At 48.2% G+C, this 17,578-nt stretch overlaps 1 protein-coding gene across 1 annotated transcript in view; it reads right to left on the reverse strand.

Moving 5' to 3' along the window:
* The window catches only part of DOCK3 (dedicator of cytokinesis 3), a gene marked incomplete at its 3' end in the record, with an annotated part of 615,312 nt that overhangs the window by 22,864 nt on the left and 574,870 nt on the right, over window positions 1–17,578 (reverse strand). The window contains exons 33-39 of the mRNA XM_080804908.1: window positions 17,296–17,381; window positions 14,918–14,944; window positions 14,687–14,782; window positions 10,333–10,393; window positions 9,729–9,822; window positions 6,938–7,086; window positions 754–840 (exon numbers count right to left, since the gene is read on the reverse strand). Coding sequence (XP_080661034.1) covers window positions 754–840; window positions 6,938–7,086; window positions 9,729–9,822; window positions 10,333–10,393; window positions 14,687–14,782; window positions 14,918–14,944; window positions 17,296–17,381 — 600 coding nt within the window. The remainder of the gene's footprint in view (window positions 1–753; window positions 841–6,937; window positions 7,087–9,728; window positions 9,823–10,332; window positions 10,394–14,686; window positions 14,783–14,917; window positions 14,945–17,295; window positions 17,382–17,578) is intronic.

Here is a 17,578-nt window from a genome sequence, read left to right on the forward strand (position 1 = left end):
CATTCAGAAAAACTCACTGAATTTTGACTGGGAAGACAGCTCTAATGCACTCAATCAAGCCAGCTTGCTGGGGAGCAGGGGCCTTCAAAGATCAGTCATTAAGCTACTTCTAGATAACCACATCTATTACATAGACCCAAATCCCCACCTGGAGGAGGAAACATGGCAGGGAACATAGCCACACTGACTGGGTGGAAGAGGAGGGGAGACTTCTGACTTCTCTTTGCTAATGTAGTCTGCAGCTACTATGACTCAGAACCCAGCACCAGCAACCAAGAAAATTTGGTGGAGACCTTCAAAGTCTATGGGACATTTCACTTAATTTTTGAGTATTTTGCATCAAAGAAGGGAGTATGAACAAGGTGCTTAAAAGTGACCACAAGCCAAAGCATGCAAAGATCTTATCAAGTTTTCAGATCTTACAAAATTTTCCTGAACAAAATCCTTCAGGAAAGGTTTCTTCATAAAGTTGAGCTGCTACCTCCTCCTTGGACCCGCCATCTTATCCTGCATACATGCTTCTCCCTTTCTTGAGCACCAGTGGCTCTCGGGGTCTGGATCATATCATTTTTTTAGTTCCCCAGTCAGACTGCAAGGGTCTTGAGGGCAGGAACCATGGCCTCTGCTTCTCCTGTACTGTCCACAGCACTTAAACAAGGGCTAGGCCCGCAGTGAATGTTCACTCCGAAACTGGTGCCACGAAAGTGCTCACACCTCCAGGCAGGGTTGGGCTGGGGAAGGGGCAAAGCTCACCCGAATCCAGCTGAGGCTCTGATAATCGTAGAGGCTCTCATACTGACATGCCAGCTCCCTGCACAACGGGATCCCGAACTCCCAGCTCTGCGTCAGAAAGAAAAAGGCTTCAGCACCTCAGGCCTCCTCAGAACAGCCCAACTCACATGGAACACATCAGAAGGCACAACCGAAGGCCCCCCTGAGTGGATGTTCTGTCACAAAGAACATCCACTCAAGATGAGTCTGTGGACAACACGCGGTGCTGTGGCTTTCTAGCTCAAGGCGTAGCTTTCAGGTTTCTCCTCAAATGTCTCTACCTCCAAGAGGTCTTTTTCTGACTACCTCATTAAGGATGGGAACTTCCTGACCCCTTCTCTGTTTCATTACTCTCCAGTTATCTTTAAAAAAGTATTTACTTTTTTGTTGTATTAGTCTCGATTGGATGATAAGCTACATGAAGGCAGGAACCCTATTTATTTACTTTATCCTCAGAGCCTAGAGCACTGCCAGGCATGAGCAGGTACTCAATAAAGATTTACTTAGTAAATTCATGAAGGTAATAATGACTTTTGTTATTTTTTAAGCTTTTATTTAAATCCCAGTTAGTTAACATTCAGTGTAATATTAGATTCTGGCATACAATATGGTGATTCAGCCCTCCCACACAACACCCAGTGCTCATCAGAACTAGTGCCCTCCTTCATCTCCATCCCATATTTCAACCCTTCCCCCAGCCCCCTTCCCTCTGGCATCTGTCAGTCATACTCTGAAACTGGTGCCAGGAATGTGCACCAGCATCTGTTTCTTGGTTTGTCTCTTTTCTTCCCTTTAATCATTTGTTTTGTTTCTTAAATTCTACATACAAGTGAAATCATAAGGTATTTGTCTTTCTCTGCCTGATTTATTTCGCTTAGCATGATACCCTCTAGCTCCATCCATGTTGTTGCAAATGGCAAGATTTCATTCTTTTTGACGGCTGAGTAGTGTTCCATTATATCTCTATATACCACCTTGTCTTTATTCATTCATCTGTCAATGGAAACTTGGGTGGAAACAATGACTTTTTTTTAAAAACAATGACTTTTTAAAAAAATTTATTAGACAGATCAAAAGTAGGCAGAGAGGCAGGCAGAGAGAGGGGGAAGTAGGCTCCCTGCCAAGCAGGGAGCCGATGTGGGGTTCAATCCCAGGATCCTGGGATTATGACCTGAGCCTGAGCAGATACTTAATGAGCCACCCAGGCACCCCTCAAAGGGAATTTTGAAATAGACTCTGGCTCCCTGAGTTAATATGATGCCTCTGCCTTAGTGGGCTAGGAAACCTCTTATACCCCACATTGCATCTTTCAAGAGGGAAGTGTCAGCCCTCTTTCTGGCTCCTAGTGCCACTTGGGCAGGTCTCAGACAAGGACCCACCGCAGGGCCTGCCTGGCAGGCTGCTCCATGGGGGCTGGCTAAGCAGCTGAACTGTGCACAGATTTCTGGCCAACTTGCCATGAGCATCCTGTGGGGTACTGCTCATTTGGGTGATGAGAGCCCCACGTGGGACTAAAGGCACTTGGTCTGCTGACAGCAGCTCCCAGTAAAACAGGTCTTCTCCCCTCCTGGGATCAATGCTCATCTACCTTGCTGGCATTTCTGCCCTACTTTGTGTAATCTGCCCTTCTGCTCTAAACTCTCCTCCCACCTACACCTTAGTTATCTTTAGAGTGAGCTAGGACCAAGAGTTTGAAGACATTCTGTCAGCCTTCAGGGACTGTGCCGGAACCTGGTGGGTCTGCCTCTCAACACAGGTAAGAAACATGCTGCAGGTACACCACACCCCCGCTATAGCTTTTCTCTGGTCTCCTTCCTTTGGGTAGGAGGCAAAGCTAACTCTAAAACTCCTACCAATGTCTGAAATCCAATTATTTCCACCAGCTCTGGCAGATGTGTGCTATGACACATCTTTGTGGCCCCTCTGACAGGGATGGCCTGGAAGTTACACTGACTCAGGGCTTATTCTAATCAAACTGGGAAGGCAGGTGTAGGCCCGGGACTCCAGACAGTCTTTGTAATTCTGTTTACACACAGCCTATTAGAAGCAACAGATTCATCATTCCTTCAGAGGAGGATAGGCAACAGTAACCCTCTGTCAGGAGAACCCAAGCCCAGCTCCACAGAGAAGGCTGCTCTAGTACTGATGGTCTGTTTTTCAGGTAAGCAAGGGTCTGAGACCTTTGTCCAGCTGCACTTTCTGTTTGCTCCCTCTGCCCTGTGGTGAAAGACCAGTTCCCATCTTCACACCTCTCCTTCCTTCTTTCAACTCCCACTCTGCCAAGCCCTTTGAGTGCTCCTCTCCTGGTCTGGTCTGGGAATGCTGACCCTCTGTGGACTGGAGCCCAGTCCAGCTTGAGGCAGATTTCCAGGCTAACCACCTCACCACTGGTGAGAATGGCCCTGGGTTAGACTATGACCAGGATTTGAACTTCTTTTTTTTTTTTTTTAAAGATTTTATTTATTTGAGAGAGAGACAGTGAGAGAGAGCATGAGAGGGGAGAAAGTCAGAGAGAGAAGCAGACTCTCCAAGGAGCAGGGAGCCCAATGTTGGACTCGATCCCAGGACTCTGGGATCATGACCTGAGCTGAAAGCAGTCGCTTAATCAACTGAGGCACCCAGGCGCCCCCAGGATTTGAACTTCTGACTCTATCCTTCTGGGTGCTCATGAAATACGCACGAGACCACAGAATGTTGGGATGTCTGTACCAGGCAGATGACAGAGGTTGGTGTGTGTGTGTAAGAAAAGCAGAGAGCCTGCCTTGTGAGGCAGAGTGTGTTGGCAGTGCTGAGGACTAGAACCCCTCTACCTGTCCTTCCCCAGAGTCTTCTTTTCTGCCTTCCTCCTGCTGCCAAGGTAGCTTTTCTCCTGGCACCAAGAATCCTACAGGAACACTTTTTCTGCAACAGCCAGGTTTTGCTTTTTTGAGGTCAATAATAATAAAAAAAAAACCCAAACCCCAAACCTGAAGGCTTTCAAGAACTGGTTAGCCTTTTCCACTGGTTCTATCACTGGTTCTATCCACTGGTTTCTGTACTGAGGAAGAGAAACACAGAAGTTGGGTCTTCTGTATGAACCCAAGAGAATGAATCTGATAAATACCTCTTTGAGGATGATCTTATGAAAGGGTTCACTCAGTGGTCTGCACTCAGCACAGAACCTATCCCCCCCAGCAACTCACAGCAAAAAACAGGGTTGCCGGAAGAAGTGGGAGAGCCTCAAGAAGGTGGCCTCCAGAGCCTCTGGTCCTTCCCCCTGTCCTGCTCATCTACAATACTTGGGCACGTTTTGCATTTTGATTCTCTTGTCTATACTAGGCTGTAAACCTCCTTTTGCAAACACTAGTGTAGAGTGGAGTAAAGACGGGAACTATTGTCCTGCTGGTAAGCTCCATCAGATTGGGTTAACTCTCCACTCCATCCTCTGTGCCCAAGGAAAGAAAAGAGAACAACTACACTAAAGGTACTCATGCACTAGGTGCCTGGGTGGCTCAAAGGGTTAAGCATCTGCCTTCGGCTCAGGTCATCCCAGAGTCCTGGGATCGGGCCCTGCATCAGGCTCCCTGCTCAATGGAGAGTATGCTTGTCCCCCTGCTCCTTATCCTGTTCATGCTCTCTCTTTCTTGTTCTCTCTCAATCTTAAAAAACAAAACAAAGTGCTCACGCTGCCCCCTCCGAGCTGGCCAGGCTTGCTGGGCATGTGGGTGGATGGCAGCTCCAGGTGGGCTGGGCGCCAGAAGGGCAGGCCTGAAAGTGCACTGGTGTGGGGCTCTGCGTCCTTGGCCTGGACGGGCAAGGAGAGGAGGCTTCGGGATGGCACTGGGGCTCAGTCATATGGGGCTGCCCAAGCACTGAGCATGGGCCTCCTTACTGGACTAGGCTGAGAGCTCCTGAGGGTTTGGAAAGCTTCCTGCATGGGTAAATTCTTTTGACAAAGATTTCTCCTATGTTATATAAAACTGGCCAATGTTTTCTGATTTATGGACGAAAGGCATTAATGTTTAAATCTTTCTTTTTAATGATGAAAAAACTCCTTAAAAAACCTTAATTTCCATTCAAGTCAGGGGTTCAGCCATGATAGTTCCTGGAGTGATTCAAATTCAGCTTTTTACGAATGGATAAGGAAGATGTAGTCCATATACTGTGGATTATTATGCCATATATATATGGCATATATATATGCGCCATATAGTCCATATACTATGGAGTATTATGCCTCTGTCAGAAAGGATGAATACCATGACGTGTGTGAGAACGCCTTTACGTTTGTATCCCACCCGTGGCCCTCCCGGGCAGATGGCACCATCTGAGGCACAGGTAGCTTTCTCGTTAACCTTCCAGACAGGTGACCTCTAACTTGTGGCCTGCCCAGGGACTGAGCGTTTTCCACGCGTCATGTGAAGGGCTGAGGTGCTGAGACTGCTCTCTGGGCCGGGTGCTCCCAGTGACAGCCCCACTCATCATCCGAAGCTTCACTTCCTCATTGCTTTTTCCTTGATGCATCTATTCTCACCACAATTTTAGCCAGATCCTTCCTGAGGAGGCCCAAACCCCACAGCTGCCACACATGGTATTCCTGGGCATGTAACCGGAGCTCCCTGGGATCCGTTCATGGAAACAAGGCTGGAGAATCCAGACTTCAGGAACCAGTGCCCATAGCACGTGGCTCCCATGACCCCAGTCCACATGCTGGGGGCCCAGCGAAACCACACTGGACAGTTGGTTTTGTTCACTCCAGCCACATTTGGTTTTGTTCACTCCAGCCACACAGGGACAAAAGGGATCTTTTGCATTACAGAGATTATATATATATATATATGTGTATATATATATATATAAAAGATATATTTATATATATTATTTTATATATATAATATATATAATATAATATATATAATATAATATAATACATTTATTGAGAATGGCTCATTACAAATAATATATATATGTGTATATATATACAAACTATATATATGTATATATATGTATATATATATGTGTGTATATATATGTATATATATTGTTTGTAATGAGTCATTCTCAATCAAAATCAAAAAAAATAAAAAAAAAGAAAGGATGAATACCCAACTTTTGTATCAACATGGATGGGACTGGAAGAGATTATGCTGAGTGAAATAAGTCAAGCAGAGAGAGTCAATTATCATATGGTTTCACTTATTTGTGGAGCATGAGGAATAACATGGAGGACATGGGGAGATGGAGAGGAGAAGGGAGTTGGGGGAAATTGGAGGGGGAGATGAACCATGAGAGACTGTGGACTCTGAAAAACAATCTGAGGGTTTTGGAGGGGCAGGGGGTGGGAGGTTGGGTGAGCCTGGTGGTGGCTGTTATGGAGGGCACGTATTACACGGAGCACTGGGTGTGGTGCATAAACAATGAATTCTGGAACACTGAAAAGAAATTAAAAAAATAAATAAAAATTAAAAAAAAATTCAGCTTTTTAAAGCATACTCAAAGCTGAATAATGAGCAAACAGCATCAACAAGCCACCCAACCAGCCTTTGCAGTACGTGGGCCACAGCCTACTGTAGGCGGTCAGAGGGCCCCACGAGGAGCCCTCTTGGGGTTGGGAGTAGGATGGCAGGGGTCCCCAGGAGGCTTAAACCAATGCTGACAGTGCCTGCCAATCCCACAGATTTGAGTTTGATGGGGAAGAACACCAGTGAGACAGTCCAGTCTGTGCTGGGAGGGACAGAAATCCAAGATAAGATGTGCCACCACTGAGAAGCAGGACAGGCCTCCTTTGACCAAGGTTAAAATCCACTCATTGTTACAACTCATATTTTCTACAGCAGAATAGGAAAACAACATCAGTTCTTGAAGTAAATCTAATACATGTCAGTGGGGGCCCAGAAGCCCCTGCGGTAGGAGCGTCAGCATGTGCCAAGCTGCTAGGTGGGGTTGTCTCTCACACCTTCAACCTGGAATTGGCTTCCAAGCCACAGAATTAAACTGTTATATATATATATATTTTTTTTCCCAGAAAAAATTCATGCTGCCTCCAAAGGTAACACCCACACGGGGGTGTCCATGAGCTTACTGCCCCCCATGCCCTCTGTAGCCTCTGCCCGGCCCATCAGAGTTGAGACAGTGGAAGCATCGTGGTGGAAGCCGAAGAGCTGAAAGCCTTGGCTAATGACCCTACCTTGCCTTTGTTGAAGTAGTGGATGATCTTGCGGCACAGTCCCTCTTTCCGCTGCCACTCGGTCTGCGACGGGTAGTGCAGAAATTCCCGCAGCGGCCGTTCCTCCCACTGCAGCAGCTCACAGTAGAGGAGCAGAGTGAATGCAGCCTCTGTGGGGACAGGCAACATGGAGGTCCAGGGGCTTCTCCTCAGGGGCTTGGGAGTAGCCTGGTGCCAGGGGATGAGGCTAAGTACCACGCGAGGGCAAGCCATGTGCAGCCCAGGTCCGGGACACTGGATACCAAAGGTGACATAGAGGGGCTGCCCATAGCATTAAGGGGCCTAAGATCCTGGCAGGCACCTTCCTCCCACAGTTGTTCACTTACGCTGGGCTCCAGCACGGCCTGGTTACCTGAGTTTGTGTACAGGCTGCCTTGTTTTGGGAGATGCTGACATGTCAGACAGTTCTTGGGTTCCTTTTCGGTCAACTGACTACAGCATCCTCTCCATCCTTCTCAGACTGGCTCTTGTGGGTGGGCACTGACCCAGGTTTCTCTCAGCACCCCCTCCAAGCTAGCCCCAGTGGCTCCAGAACCATTTTCTGACCTTAGCATGGCCCTCATCTCTACTATTTCTAAAAGGACCAGAGAGGAGTGTAAGTGGTGGTAAATGGAATAGAGCCGAAAGCTTTGCTGGACCCAGGCCCGAGGACCAGTGGCACCTTACCCTATATGTACAACTGTTGGAGAAGCTTATGTCAAACAACACCACCAGGGCGCCTGGGTGGCTCACTGGGTTAAGCCTCTGCCTTTGGCTCAGGTCATGATCTCGGGGTCCTGAGATTGAGCCCCGTGTCAAGGTCTCTGCTCAGTGGGGAGCCTGCTCCCCCCCCATCTACTTGTGATCACTCTCTTTCTCTGTCAAATAAATAAATAAAATCTTAAAAAAACAAACAAACAATAACACCGAAATACTATGGTTCCCTCAATTCTAAGGCATGTGTCACACTGAATTACAACCACCACTCATTCCTGTTCTATTTGCTCATTTTCAGTGGGCATTTCCTACTGGCAAGGTAGGTAGTTCTAGCTTCTGCCTGGCCTTCAAGGCCCTACTCAAGTCTGCTCCCCATGACTGTGAAGAATCTCATCTCAAACTAGTCCAGAACCCACTTCCAGTTTTAGCCAGATATGCCTGCCTGCAGCCACTCTCCGGGCTCCTCGTCATTGCCTCTCTGCCTGTGCTCTGGCCACTGGACCTTCCTGTCCAGGGATGCACAAGCCTCCTTACTGGATCAGGATGAGGAGTCCTTTCTTTCTGGGGACAAGACCCTGATGCACTAGAGGCCTCCCTCTGAAACTTAGGAAACCAGGAGAAATCTTCTTCTTTCTGACTATATCCTTTTAGATGTTACTCCTGAGGCCACCAGAGACACAGCTTAGCACCCTCTCTCTGTCCAGATCCCTGACCTGGCCTCTTCGTCATGGCCCAGTCCTCAAGGAGTTAGTAAAAGCCTCTATAGGACATGAAATTTATCAAAGTCTATGACTTCACCCCTTTCTCAGAGGGTTGCTGGAATCATGGGTGGAAGCAGACACTGAGAATGGCAGGTTCAGCCCAGTCATTTCAGATTTTAATTCCTGCCAACCTGTGTGGTCAGGAAAGGTGGCATCTATAGCAAACAATCTCTTACATCTTGAGATGAGGAGGGAGGATTCTGAGTTTCTACAGATCCAGCTAATTCTAGTCATGTTTATGGACAAGGATAGCTTGAATTTCCTGGTTTGTCACACAAATTCAAGTCCTGCCGCTCGAGAGGTAGGGTGTGGTGGCTGGTCACCACAGTGAGGAAGGTGGCTATCTGGGGGGAACAATGGCACACGGTGATCAGGCAGGAGCCCTGTGCATGCATACGCTCTCCTGATTCAGCATAGTGCTCAGTAAACAGTGTGACAGGCAGGTTGACGTGCTATTCAATTTGTTCCATTAGAAAAGGCCTTTGGGCGCCCGGGTGGCTCAGTTAAGCATCTAACCCTTGATTTTGGCTCAGGTAATGATCTCAGGGTCGTGAGATTGAGCCCTGTTTTGGGCCCTGTGCTCAGTGGGGAGTCTGCTTAAGATTCTCTTTCTCTTTCCTCCTGTGCCCATCTTCCACAAAAAAAAAAAAAAAGAAAAAGAAAAAGAAAAAAGAAAGAAAGAAAGAAAAGAAAAAAGCACGGGCCTTAGTTTGGATTAAATTGTACACACACTGAAAGCACCCCCATCTGGCCTGTCAGGAAGCCACTCTCCGCACTCGGCATGCTCTCCATTGGGAGCTCGAAGTGGGGCTGCTCTGTGCAGCTGCAGAAGGGAGAGCCTAGGGTGCAAGGCAGTTCTGCCAGTGAGCTCTGGAAGGCCCAGGGTTAGGTGGCTATTTCTGTGTTGTGGCCTCACTTAGCTTTGGCCGTGGAGGTCTTCAGGAAGGCTGTGCTCATGGAGAGTGACACTGAGCTCAGGATGCCTGAACCTAGCACGTCAGAACTTGGAGGTTACCCTTGAGGCCGCAGAGTTGGTGGACTGGAGGCAGAGAGAGAACAGAGCGGCCTCACACAGCAGAGGACAGGCGTGTTGGCAGGGAGGAATTTCTGCCTGCTTTCTCTCCACCACATGTTACAAAGTTGCTGAGGGAAAGGAGCCAGGTGAGGGTGCAGCCCAGGCCCCACCACTGTGCTAAGATCGGGCAGGCACCAGTTCAGAGCCTTCTCCTGCCTGCTGTGCATTCCTGTCCTGTCTGTCCTCAGGGGAAGGCACGGCTGGCCCCCCTGCCACGCACCCGTGTAGTTTTCAGCCTGCAAGTGCATGTCACAAAGCTTGTGGATGTAGCGGATATACATCTCTTCTTTGTTGATCTCAGATTTGTAAAAATTCTGTAAGAGAGAAGGAAATACACATCAAGATGAGAAAGGCTTCCCCCTGTAGCAGCCATACCTGAGCTCCAGGTGGCTGGACAAAGCCCTGGGTGCATTGGGTGGGAGAAGGAGGGCAGGCCGTGGAGGCCCCCGGCACCAGAAAGAGAAAGAATCAGCTACAAGGCACACCTGCTCCCCAGGTGTGGTACAGCCAGTGGCAGACCTGGGGGAGTCGTAGGTGGTGAGAAAGGGGACGAGGGCCAAGGCAGAGTGGGATGTAGGGTATGTCAGGGTTGACTGGACCTTGCCAAGAGGCCAGTGTGGAGTTCTGTTGAAAGAGAAGCTCATGTCATTCCTTTCCCAAGTGGGAATGTGACTGAGGAGTTGCAGACCTCCAAGATACCAGTGACAGAGCTGATATCCTGACTCAAACCCTTAGGCTTACAGCCACTATAGAAGGGCCAAGCCCATCACACTGTAGGACAGATTCCACTGGGCAGATAGGAGGAAGGGCCCATGTCCTCTCACCATCAGGTTAACAGTACAGCCAATCTTCTTATTCTCTGTTTCCTCTCCTTTCATGCAGTCCCTGGATGGGAGAAGACAAATAAATGTCCCATGACACGAAGTGCTGCCTCTGGCACAATGCATAGGACTCCAGGGTCATGGAGGCATTAGCATGACTAGACACGAAATTAGGATGCTCTCCAACAGAAAAGGCTTCCACAGATGGGGACTGTACAGGGAACTCCCCTTGAGCTTTGGACCCACTTTCAGGGTTCAGAGGTCTTTGTTCAGCTGAACCTCTCATTCTGGTGGCAGAGTGTAGAGACCAGATAGTACATTAGGGCATAAAGCAGCACCAACCAGTATCCTCAGCACAGAAGAGGGTATCGGTAAAGTAGAATGTTAAATCCCCAAGTCCTCAGAAGGAGAGGCACAGAGCTTTCCTGACAGGGAAAGCTCCCTTTGTAGGACAGTGTTCAACAGAAGCCAAGATGCTGCGCTCCGGGGGCCTAGCCTCAGGACCCTGTGGCTATAGCAACCATGGCGTGGTCATCATGGTAGCCGCCTCACTGGCTTTTCTCCCTATGCTGTCCTTCCTGCACACTAAAAAGAAATGCATGTTTGAAGTTTCTTTCTGGTGTGAGGGTAGCTTCAGCCAGGGCTTGGCTACGTTCATGCTAGACTGAGCCAGGCAGGGCTGGATGGAGGAGGGGTCAGGGCTGGCCTGTGAGACACAATGGGAACACTGAAGATGGTGCTCCTTCCCTAGGGAGAGAGGGGAGAGGGAGAGGGCAAAACCAAGCTCCTCTGGAAGGAGCAGAGGCTTGGCACAAGGAGACAGAGGAGAAGAAGAACCAGATTGGTGAATCCGGCAAGAAGCCTCCTGTACGCACAGCCAGTCAGAGTCCCATCTGTCTGTTGCGCCCCGTTCCGTGGCACCCCATGCTGCTCTGGTGTGTAGATGCAGCTCCTCAGGCAGCTGGGCATAGGTGGGTTTGTGGAGCACTAAGATTGGGGGGAGAGAGCGTCTTGGCTTTGCTCCACTGACAGGCATGCGGCCTAGGGAGAAACCTCATAGCTGGGAGTCAGGAGCCCTAGTCCAAGTCCCTGAACTTCTGGGTGATCGTTGGACAAACTCAGTTATCCCCACCTTCCCAGCTGCAATCCAGCTCCCAGAGGGATGACTTCTTTGAAAGAAAGGAATACTGAACGATCTACACAGCAATCATGGTATTCCACAAAGTCAAATGTCCTTCCTTCTGTAGAGGGCTACTATCAGAGCAGGCAACAATGTGGGATTTGAAACCAAGGTCCTCCTTTTTGGGTTCCCTCTCAGGCATGGGCATTTGGTTCATTTGTAGCTGGACAAGGGGTTCCTGCACAGGCCACTGCAGAGCCTGTCTTTTGGAGCTACCAGGGACAGGAAACTGCTGTGACTTTTCAAGAGGAGGGTCAGATGGCCAAATTGTTACAAGCAACACAAAAAGTGGCACGAGGCATCTGTCTCTCCAATAAGTTGGCCCCAGAGAGGGCAGTGACATCTCAACTAGCTACTTTGGCATTAAATGGTTGTTTTTTTTCTAGAAAGCATCTGAAACACTTACCAGGCATCACCTTCTGTTTGGCCTTAACTAGAACCTTACTGTCAAGTCAATTAAACAAAAAGCATTGGCTTCAACCGGTTGATAGCAGGGGCATTCCCCACCCACCTTTGTGCACTATGACTGCCTCTCCCATGCACTGCTAACAACCGACTCTTCTCTTCTCTGTGGTTTTGTATCACTTCCTTGTGGCTACTCCACAGAGAGGACACGTTTTAAAGCCTCTGACTTGGGTGCGGTCGTTGCTCTCCAGCACTTTCTCTGGAGGAGGAATAGGGAAGACTCTCCTAAACAGGCTTCTGGAACACGTGGGTGGAGCATGGTGCTCGTGCTGAGCAAGACCATGGCCCAGGCAGCCCCGAGGTGGGGCGGGGTGGGGGGGACTGGAAGGCTCCATAACTTCCAGTTCCTCTTCTAGATAGAGCGCTCCAATTAAATCCGCAAGGGCTTGGCAACTCTAGCTCTGTCCCTGCATGTTCCAGGGCACTAAGAACTACTCCCCCCACCCGCAACCCCAGGGGCTCTGCTTCCTTGCCTGGGAAATACCAAAGCCACCAGTGAGCACCTCTGTATCTGACACAGAGTACTGTTCTCACAGAAGATGGAGACATTAGTGCAAACACAGAAGAGGTGCCCAGAGGAGGTTCATGCTAAAATGGAGTCTCACACTCCAGGGTCAGTCATTCTGGAGTATAAACTATTAATTAATTGTGTAATCAATGTGTACATATTTAACTGTCAACAACTATTTTCTTAGTAGGTCCTTGATGAACTAAACTGCACTGGAATTGAAGAGACTTTCTTGGTTCCTCCGTGGTCTTCCAGTCAATCAGTATGTACTATACACCTGCCTGGACCATCAAAACTCCATGCAGGGAACCGGGGAGATAAGGACAAGGTCCCTGTCCTCAGGGAGTTACCCTCTTCAACTGAATGAGTCAGAAAGGTGACAAATGATCATCATCCAAGGGGCTTTGGATGCTTTGGAAGAAGTATGTGCAAAGATCCAGGTGAGCTCCTATCTGGGAAATCCTCCTTGATGGGACTTGGTAGGAAGGGCACTCTTGGGAGAAGACAGCACATAGAGAAGAAAGAAGGGAAAGACGTGAGTGGGGACAACATGGGTGAGGGGAGAAGGCATGGCTCTTGAGTCAGATGTGGGTTCAGATCCTAGTAATGGCATTTCCTACCAATGGTGTTTCTTCACTGATGAAAACAAGGATAAATCTTTCAGGGCTGCATATGGGACTAGAGACAGTGTTTGTAAAGCCCAGAGCATGTGGTATATTTTTAACAGATAAGAGCCATCATAAGGATTGTGGTGTTTCCTTTTGTGTTAACAAAGAACAACACTAGGAGGTTAGGGTATGCACATGGCTAGTGGGGACTGTCAGGGGACAGGGCTGAATAAGTGGGCAAAGGCTAGTTTATGAAGGGGCTTTGACGCCACATGAAAGAATATGAACTTTGTTTTTTAGGAACCATTCTTGAGATGAAAAATGGAAGAGAATGAAATTGGTTTTGGCCATGAGTTTGAATTGTTTGTACAAGGTAGGTACAAAAATCAAACAGGCAGCTAGAACTAGGCTAGGAAATTAATTTTGGCTCTTTCTAGCAGGCCGCGGAATAGAGATGACCTTTAGTAAATGTTTCAGTGAGGGGGAGGTTACAGAATTTTGTCCACCCTTCCCTGTCTGATGGCAGGTACAGAAAAGGCTGGGGATGTGGCATGAGCAAGGGGGTTCACTATTCTAAAAGAGGTCCCCAAAAGGCCACTGTGACCTCATAAGGCACAGTTGTGCTACAGGAAAAGGGGATGCTTAAGACATGAGCCCATTTCTCAGGAATTCCATTTCCAAGCCCAGCTAGTGCACAGGATGGACACCTGCAAAGCAGAAGTCTTGGCATAGCAATACACACTATTCAGCAGCAGCTGGAGGTGGCCTAAACTCCCTAATTTCCTGATACATTGGTTGCAAGTACTCTCCCTTCGTGTTTGCACATCTTGTAGCACAGAGGAGATAACTATTGCTTGGCGATGGGTTTACTCTGTCATTCTTCCTCATTCCCTATCACCTTCCTCTAGCCACCACATGAACTCTGCTGAGAGAATAAGCCTGTAACAGGGGCTTCACTGCCACTTGTGGAGTAATTCAAAAGCCATGATATGACAGAAGGCAAGACTTCATGTAAAAACAAATTTTACATGAACTCTCAGACTGAACGCAGCATAAAGATCTCTGAGCTCACATCTGCTTCCTCTAATCTATTCATGGCCAGGACGAAGGGACAGAAATAAGCAGACTTTAGGCAAAGAATAGAGGTATGGAAAAGTAGGGTCTCCAGTGTCTGGAAAAACCAACTGGAAGTCCTATAAGGTCCCACTTTTGCACCAGGTGACATCTCCCTGCCCATCTGCTCTCAGGAACATCTGCACAAAGGACCCTGTTTCCTGCATTGTTCTGCTGTGGCCATTTCTCTGAGCCTTGATTTTTCTGGATGGAAAGCCAGATGCCAGCATGTCCCTGGAATATCCCCTGGGGGCACATATTAGGGAATCCCAGGAAGCCCTGGCCCACCCTTGAGAGAAGGCTCTTTCTCTTTCTCTCCTTGGCCATCAGTAGATTCCTCATGACTAGTGATGGCACCCCCAAACCAGAGCAGTCCTCCCCCTGAAGGCCACATGGTCTTAATTTTACAGTCGGGGATGTCCTTGCTGAGGAGAGCATCCTGATCAGAGAAGAGGTCAGGTAGGTCAGTGTCTGAGAAGATACCTGTAGTCAAGAAGGCGTTCCATGAGGCGGGTGACTGAGGTCACAAAGGAAATGCCGGTTTCACGCCAGGTTTCCTGTTCAACCTTCTCCAGCAGGCTATTGGTAGGAGGTAGGGGAAACAAACACAATGTACAATTCATGAGCTTTTCCTGGGCACCAGAGTGAGGTCCCAGAGCCCGTGGGGCCTGCGATGGATCTGGAGACGGCAGACTTACCACACTGCAGTCTTACCTGGGGTAGGGCCCAAACAGCTGGGTTCTACTCCATGCAGCAGAAAGCAAAGACAAGGTGATTACTGAACTGGCAGGAACAGATGAGCATATTTTCCATTTTCCTGTGTAAGTTCCTAAGGGTGTCAATGAACTGAGGAAGGGGTTTTGAAGCCCCAGCCCTTTAGGTGTATGCTGTGAGGTTTGTTCTGAAACAGCAGCTGAGTGAGAGCCCTCTGAGGATGGCCTTGCAGTTGGCCGTCTACCTCTATCACTGCTCGAGAGGCATCCTCAGAGAACATACAGACTAACCTTTCTATGTAAACCAAGAAAAATGTTCCGGCTAGTCTGGACAGTCCAGTATGAAGGGCAGTAAGTGAGTCCAGGAGCTAGACCTGGTCATCTCCACTGTCAAGGGATGCTTCCATGTGAAACGTAGCAAAGCCAAGAGCTAAATGCCCAGGTCCTTTTCTCATTTGCCGGCCCCTGCTCCTGGTACCTCGGGGCAGCCTCTGGCTTCTCTGCCTTCTCACAGATCTCTCCTAGGGGATGATGACCTGGACACTCTGCTTGCTTCAGTAATAAGCCCAGGTCCAGGTCTCACCCCTGATTCCTTTCCACACTGTCCCTCATTCCCTGAAAGTAGTGAAAGTCAACTGGAATGGCAGGCCCAGCTAGAGACCCAGCCTGGCTGCTGTTCATGCTTCCATGATGGTGATGGTCTTCCCTACACAGTGCGTGGCCTGAGCTGAGACTCCTGGGAAAGTGAGGTTTCCCATGTGACCCATGTTACTAGAGAGTGAGGGCAGCACCATTGCTCTGGGCTCTGAGCTGTGTGGATGAAGCCACTGTGTCAGGATTTCCCACACTATTCTATAGAGCTCTGCTGTCCTGGAGGGCTGAGAAAGGTATTCTGTGAGCAAACAAGCCCGTGAAATGCTGGTCACACTCCTGTTGGAGAGATTTCACAACTTTCTTTGTATTGTAGGCTTTGAGAAGTCCTACAGTACAGAGGTCCGTTCAATTTTGATTGAATCTTTTCTAAACTGATTAGCCCATGATCCACTTATTTTATTCCCCAGCATCTTCCCCAAAACACAAATTGGGAAATGCTGTTCCATGGTCCTCTGCAGCTTTCAGCCCTCAGACATGATTTAGAAGAGTTTATGAAACCCTATTTGGTCAGGTAATTAGTAACTGCAAGTTATTTGTGTGCTTTTTCCTTTGCAGTAAAATCATCTGTTAGTGACTTCGGAAGAGATTTCTCTGTATTATTTCCACAATTAGAAACAACTTCAGCTAAAAGAACAATACTAAAGTATGGATTCATTTTCACAGATAATAATTATTTACATTTCAAATAAATTCGTATTTTATATATGACTCATCAAGGAACAAAGTGGGCAGGATTTATAGCCGAAAGATCACCCTCTCTTGAAACAGGAAGATCTGGGGCTTCCCCCCACAGACCTGCTTCTCACTGTTCATTCAACTGAGGGCAGGCTAACACTTCCCTGAGCTCAGTTTTATCACCTCTATTCATCAAGATAACTTCTGCCCTGCCCACTTCATAGGCATGTATACAGTATACATCTTGTATACTGTAAAGTTCTAAGTAAATGTACAGTATTATTACTGGAAAAATATGTTACAGGCTTATCTTCAAAATGGCACTTAAACAAAGAAAAGTATTAAAGCTGGAAATAATGAGTAAGATGGAAAGGGACTCTCTACCTGTAAGAGTCTTAAGATTTTGTTTTTTAGGAAAGTAAAGTGTCCACCATCACTATTTATCTAGGAGGACCATGGCATCCTTGAGTCCCTCCTTTGGACTTAGCCCTGTGGCAAGTCCTGTAAGGTCTCTTGGCCTCCGTCAGTTCAAGACAGAAGCTATGAATGGTGGACCTGGGAGAACCCCTAACATCATTCAGCACAACCGCCCGGTTTTACAAATAGGGAAACTGGCCTGGAGAGCGGGTACAGCTTGTTAAAATCACAATACCCACGGTAGTGTTTTTCCCAAGCTGACTGAACCATCTTACAAACCAGGGATTAACTTTTTTCCTCTTAGAAATGCCAACACTGAGCCCTCACTGAATCCCCATGGGTTGTTTGCCCAGGATACAGTGCATGCTACGAAGACACATGATTTCCCTTTTCCTACCAGCAAATCTAAGAGCTCAGAGTTATCACCTGTCTCTACTTCTTTAGTCAACTATGGCAATCCCTGAGCGAACTTACTGCCATAAGGCCATCTTCTTGTTGACTAGGAATGATCCAGTTCTCTCCTGATACCCACCCTCTGAAGCCTGCCCACCAGCGTGGGTTGCACCCCTACCCTTCATCAGACCACTTCACCCCCTCCCCCAGCATGGGGTGCCAGGGGCAAAAACAGCTTACAGCAGGCCGAAGAGCTCCCTGTAGCTCTCGTCGCCTTTCCCTTCTGACACCATGCTGTCCAGCTTGTCAATCAGCTCGGCCTCCACCTAGAGGGAAGCAGAGACTTAGTAAACCTGAGCTGACCTCAGAGGAAGGATGGGAAATTCAGCTCCTGCCATAGGTAAGGATGATGCTTCCTGATTTTTTCCTTGTAAGAAATAAATCCTAGGGAAGGCAGGATCTCATCTATGGCACCAAGAAGCCACCCTGCCTCCCCTGATTAGGAAGGCCTCTCACTCCAGTG

Source organism: Martes martes (genome assembly GCF_963455335.1).
Source record: "Martes martes genome assembly, chromosome: 1".
Lineage (NCBI taxonomy): Eukaryota > Metazoa > Chordata > Mammalia > Carnivora > Mustelidae > Martes > Martes martes.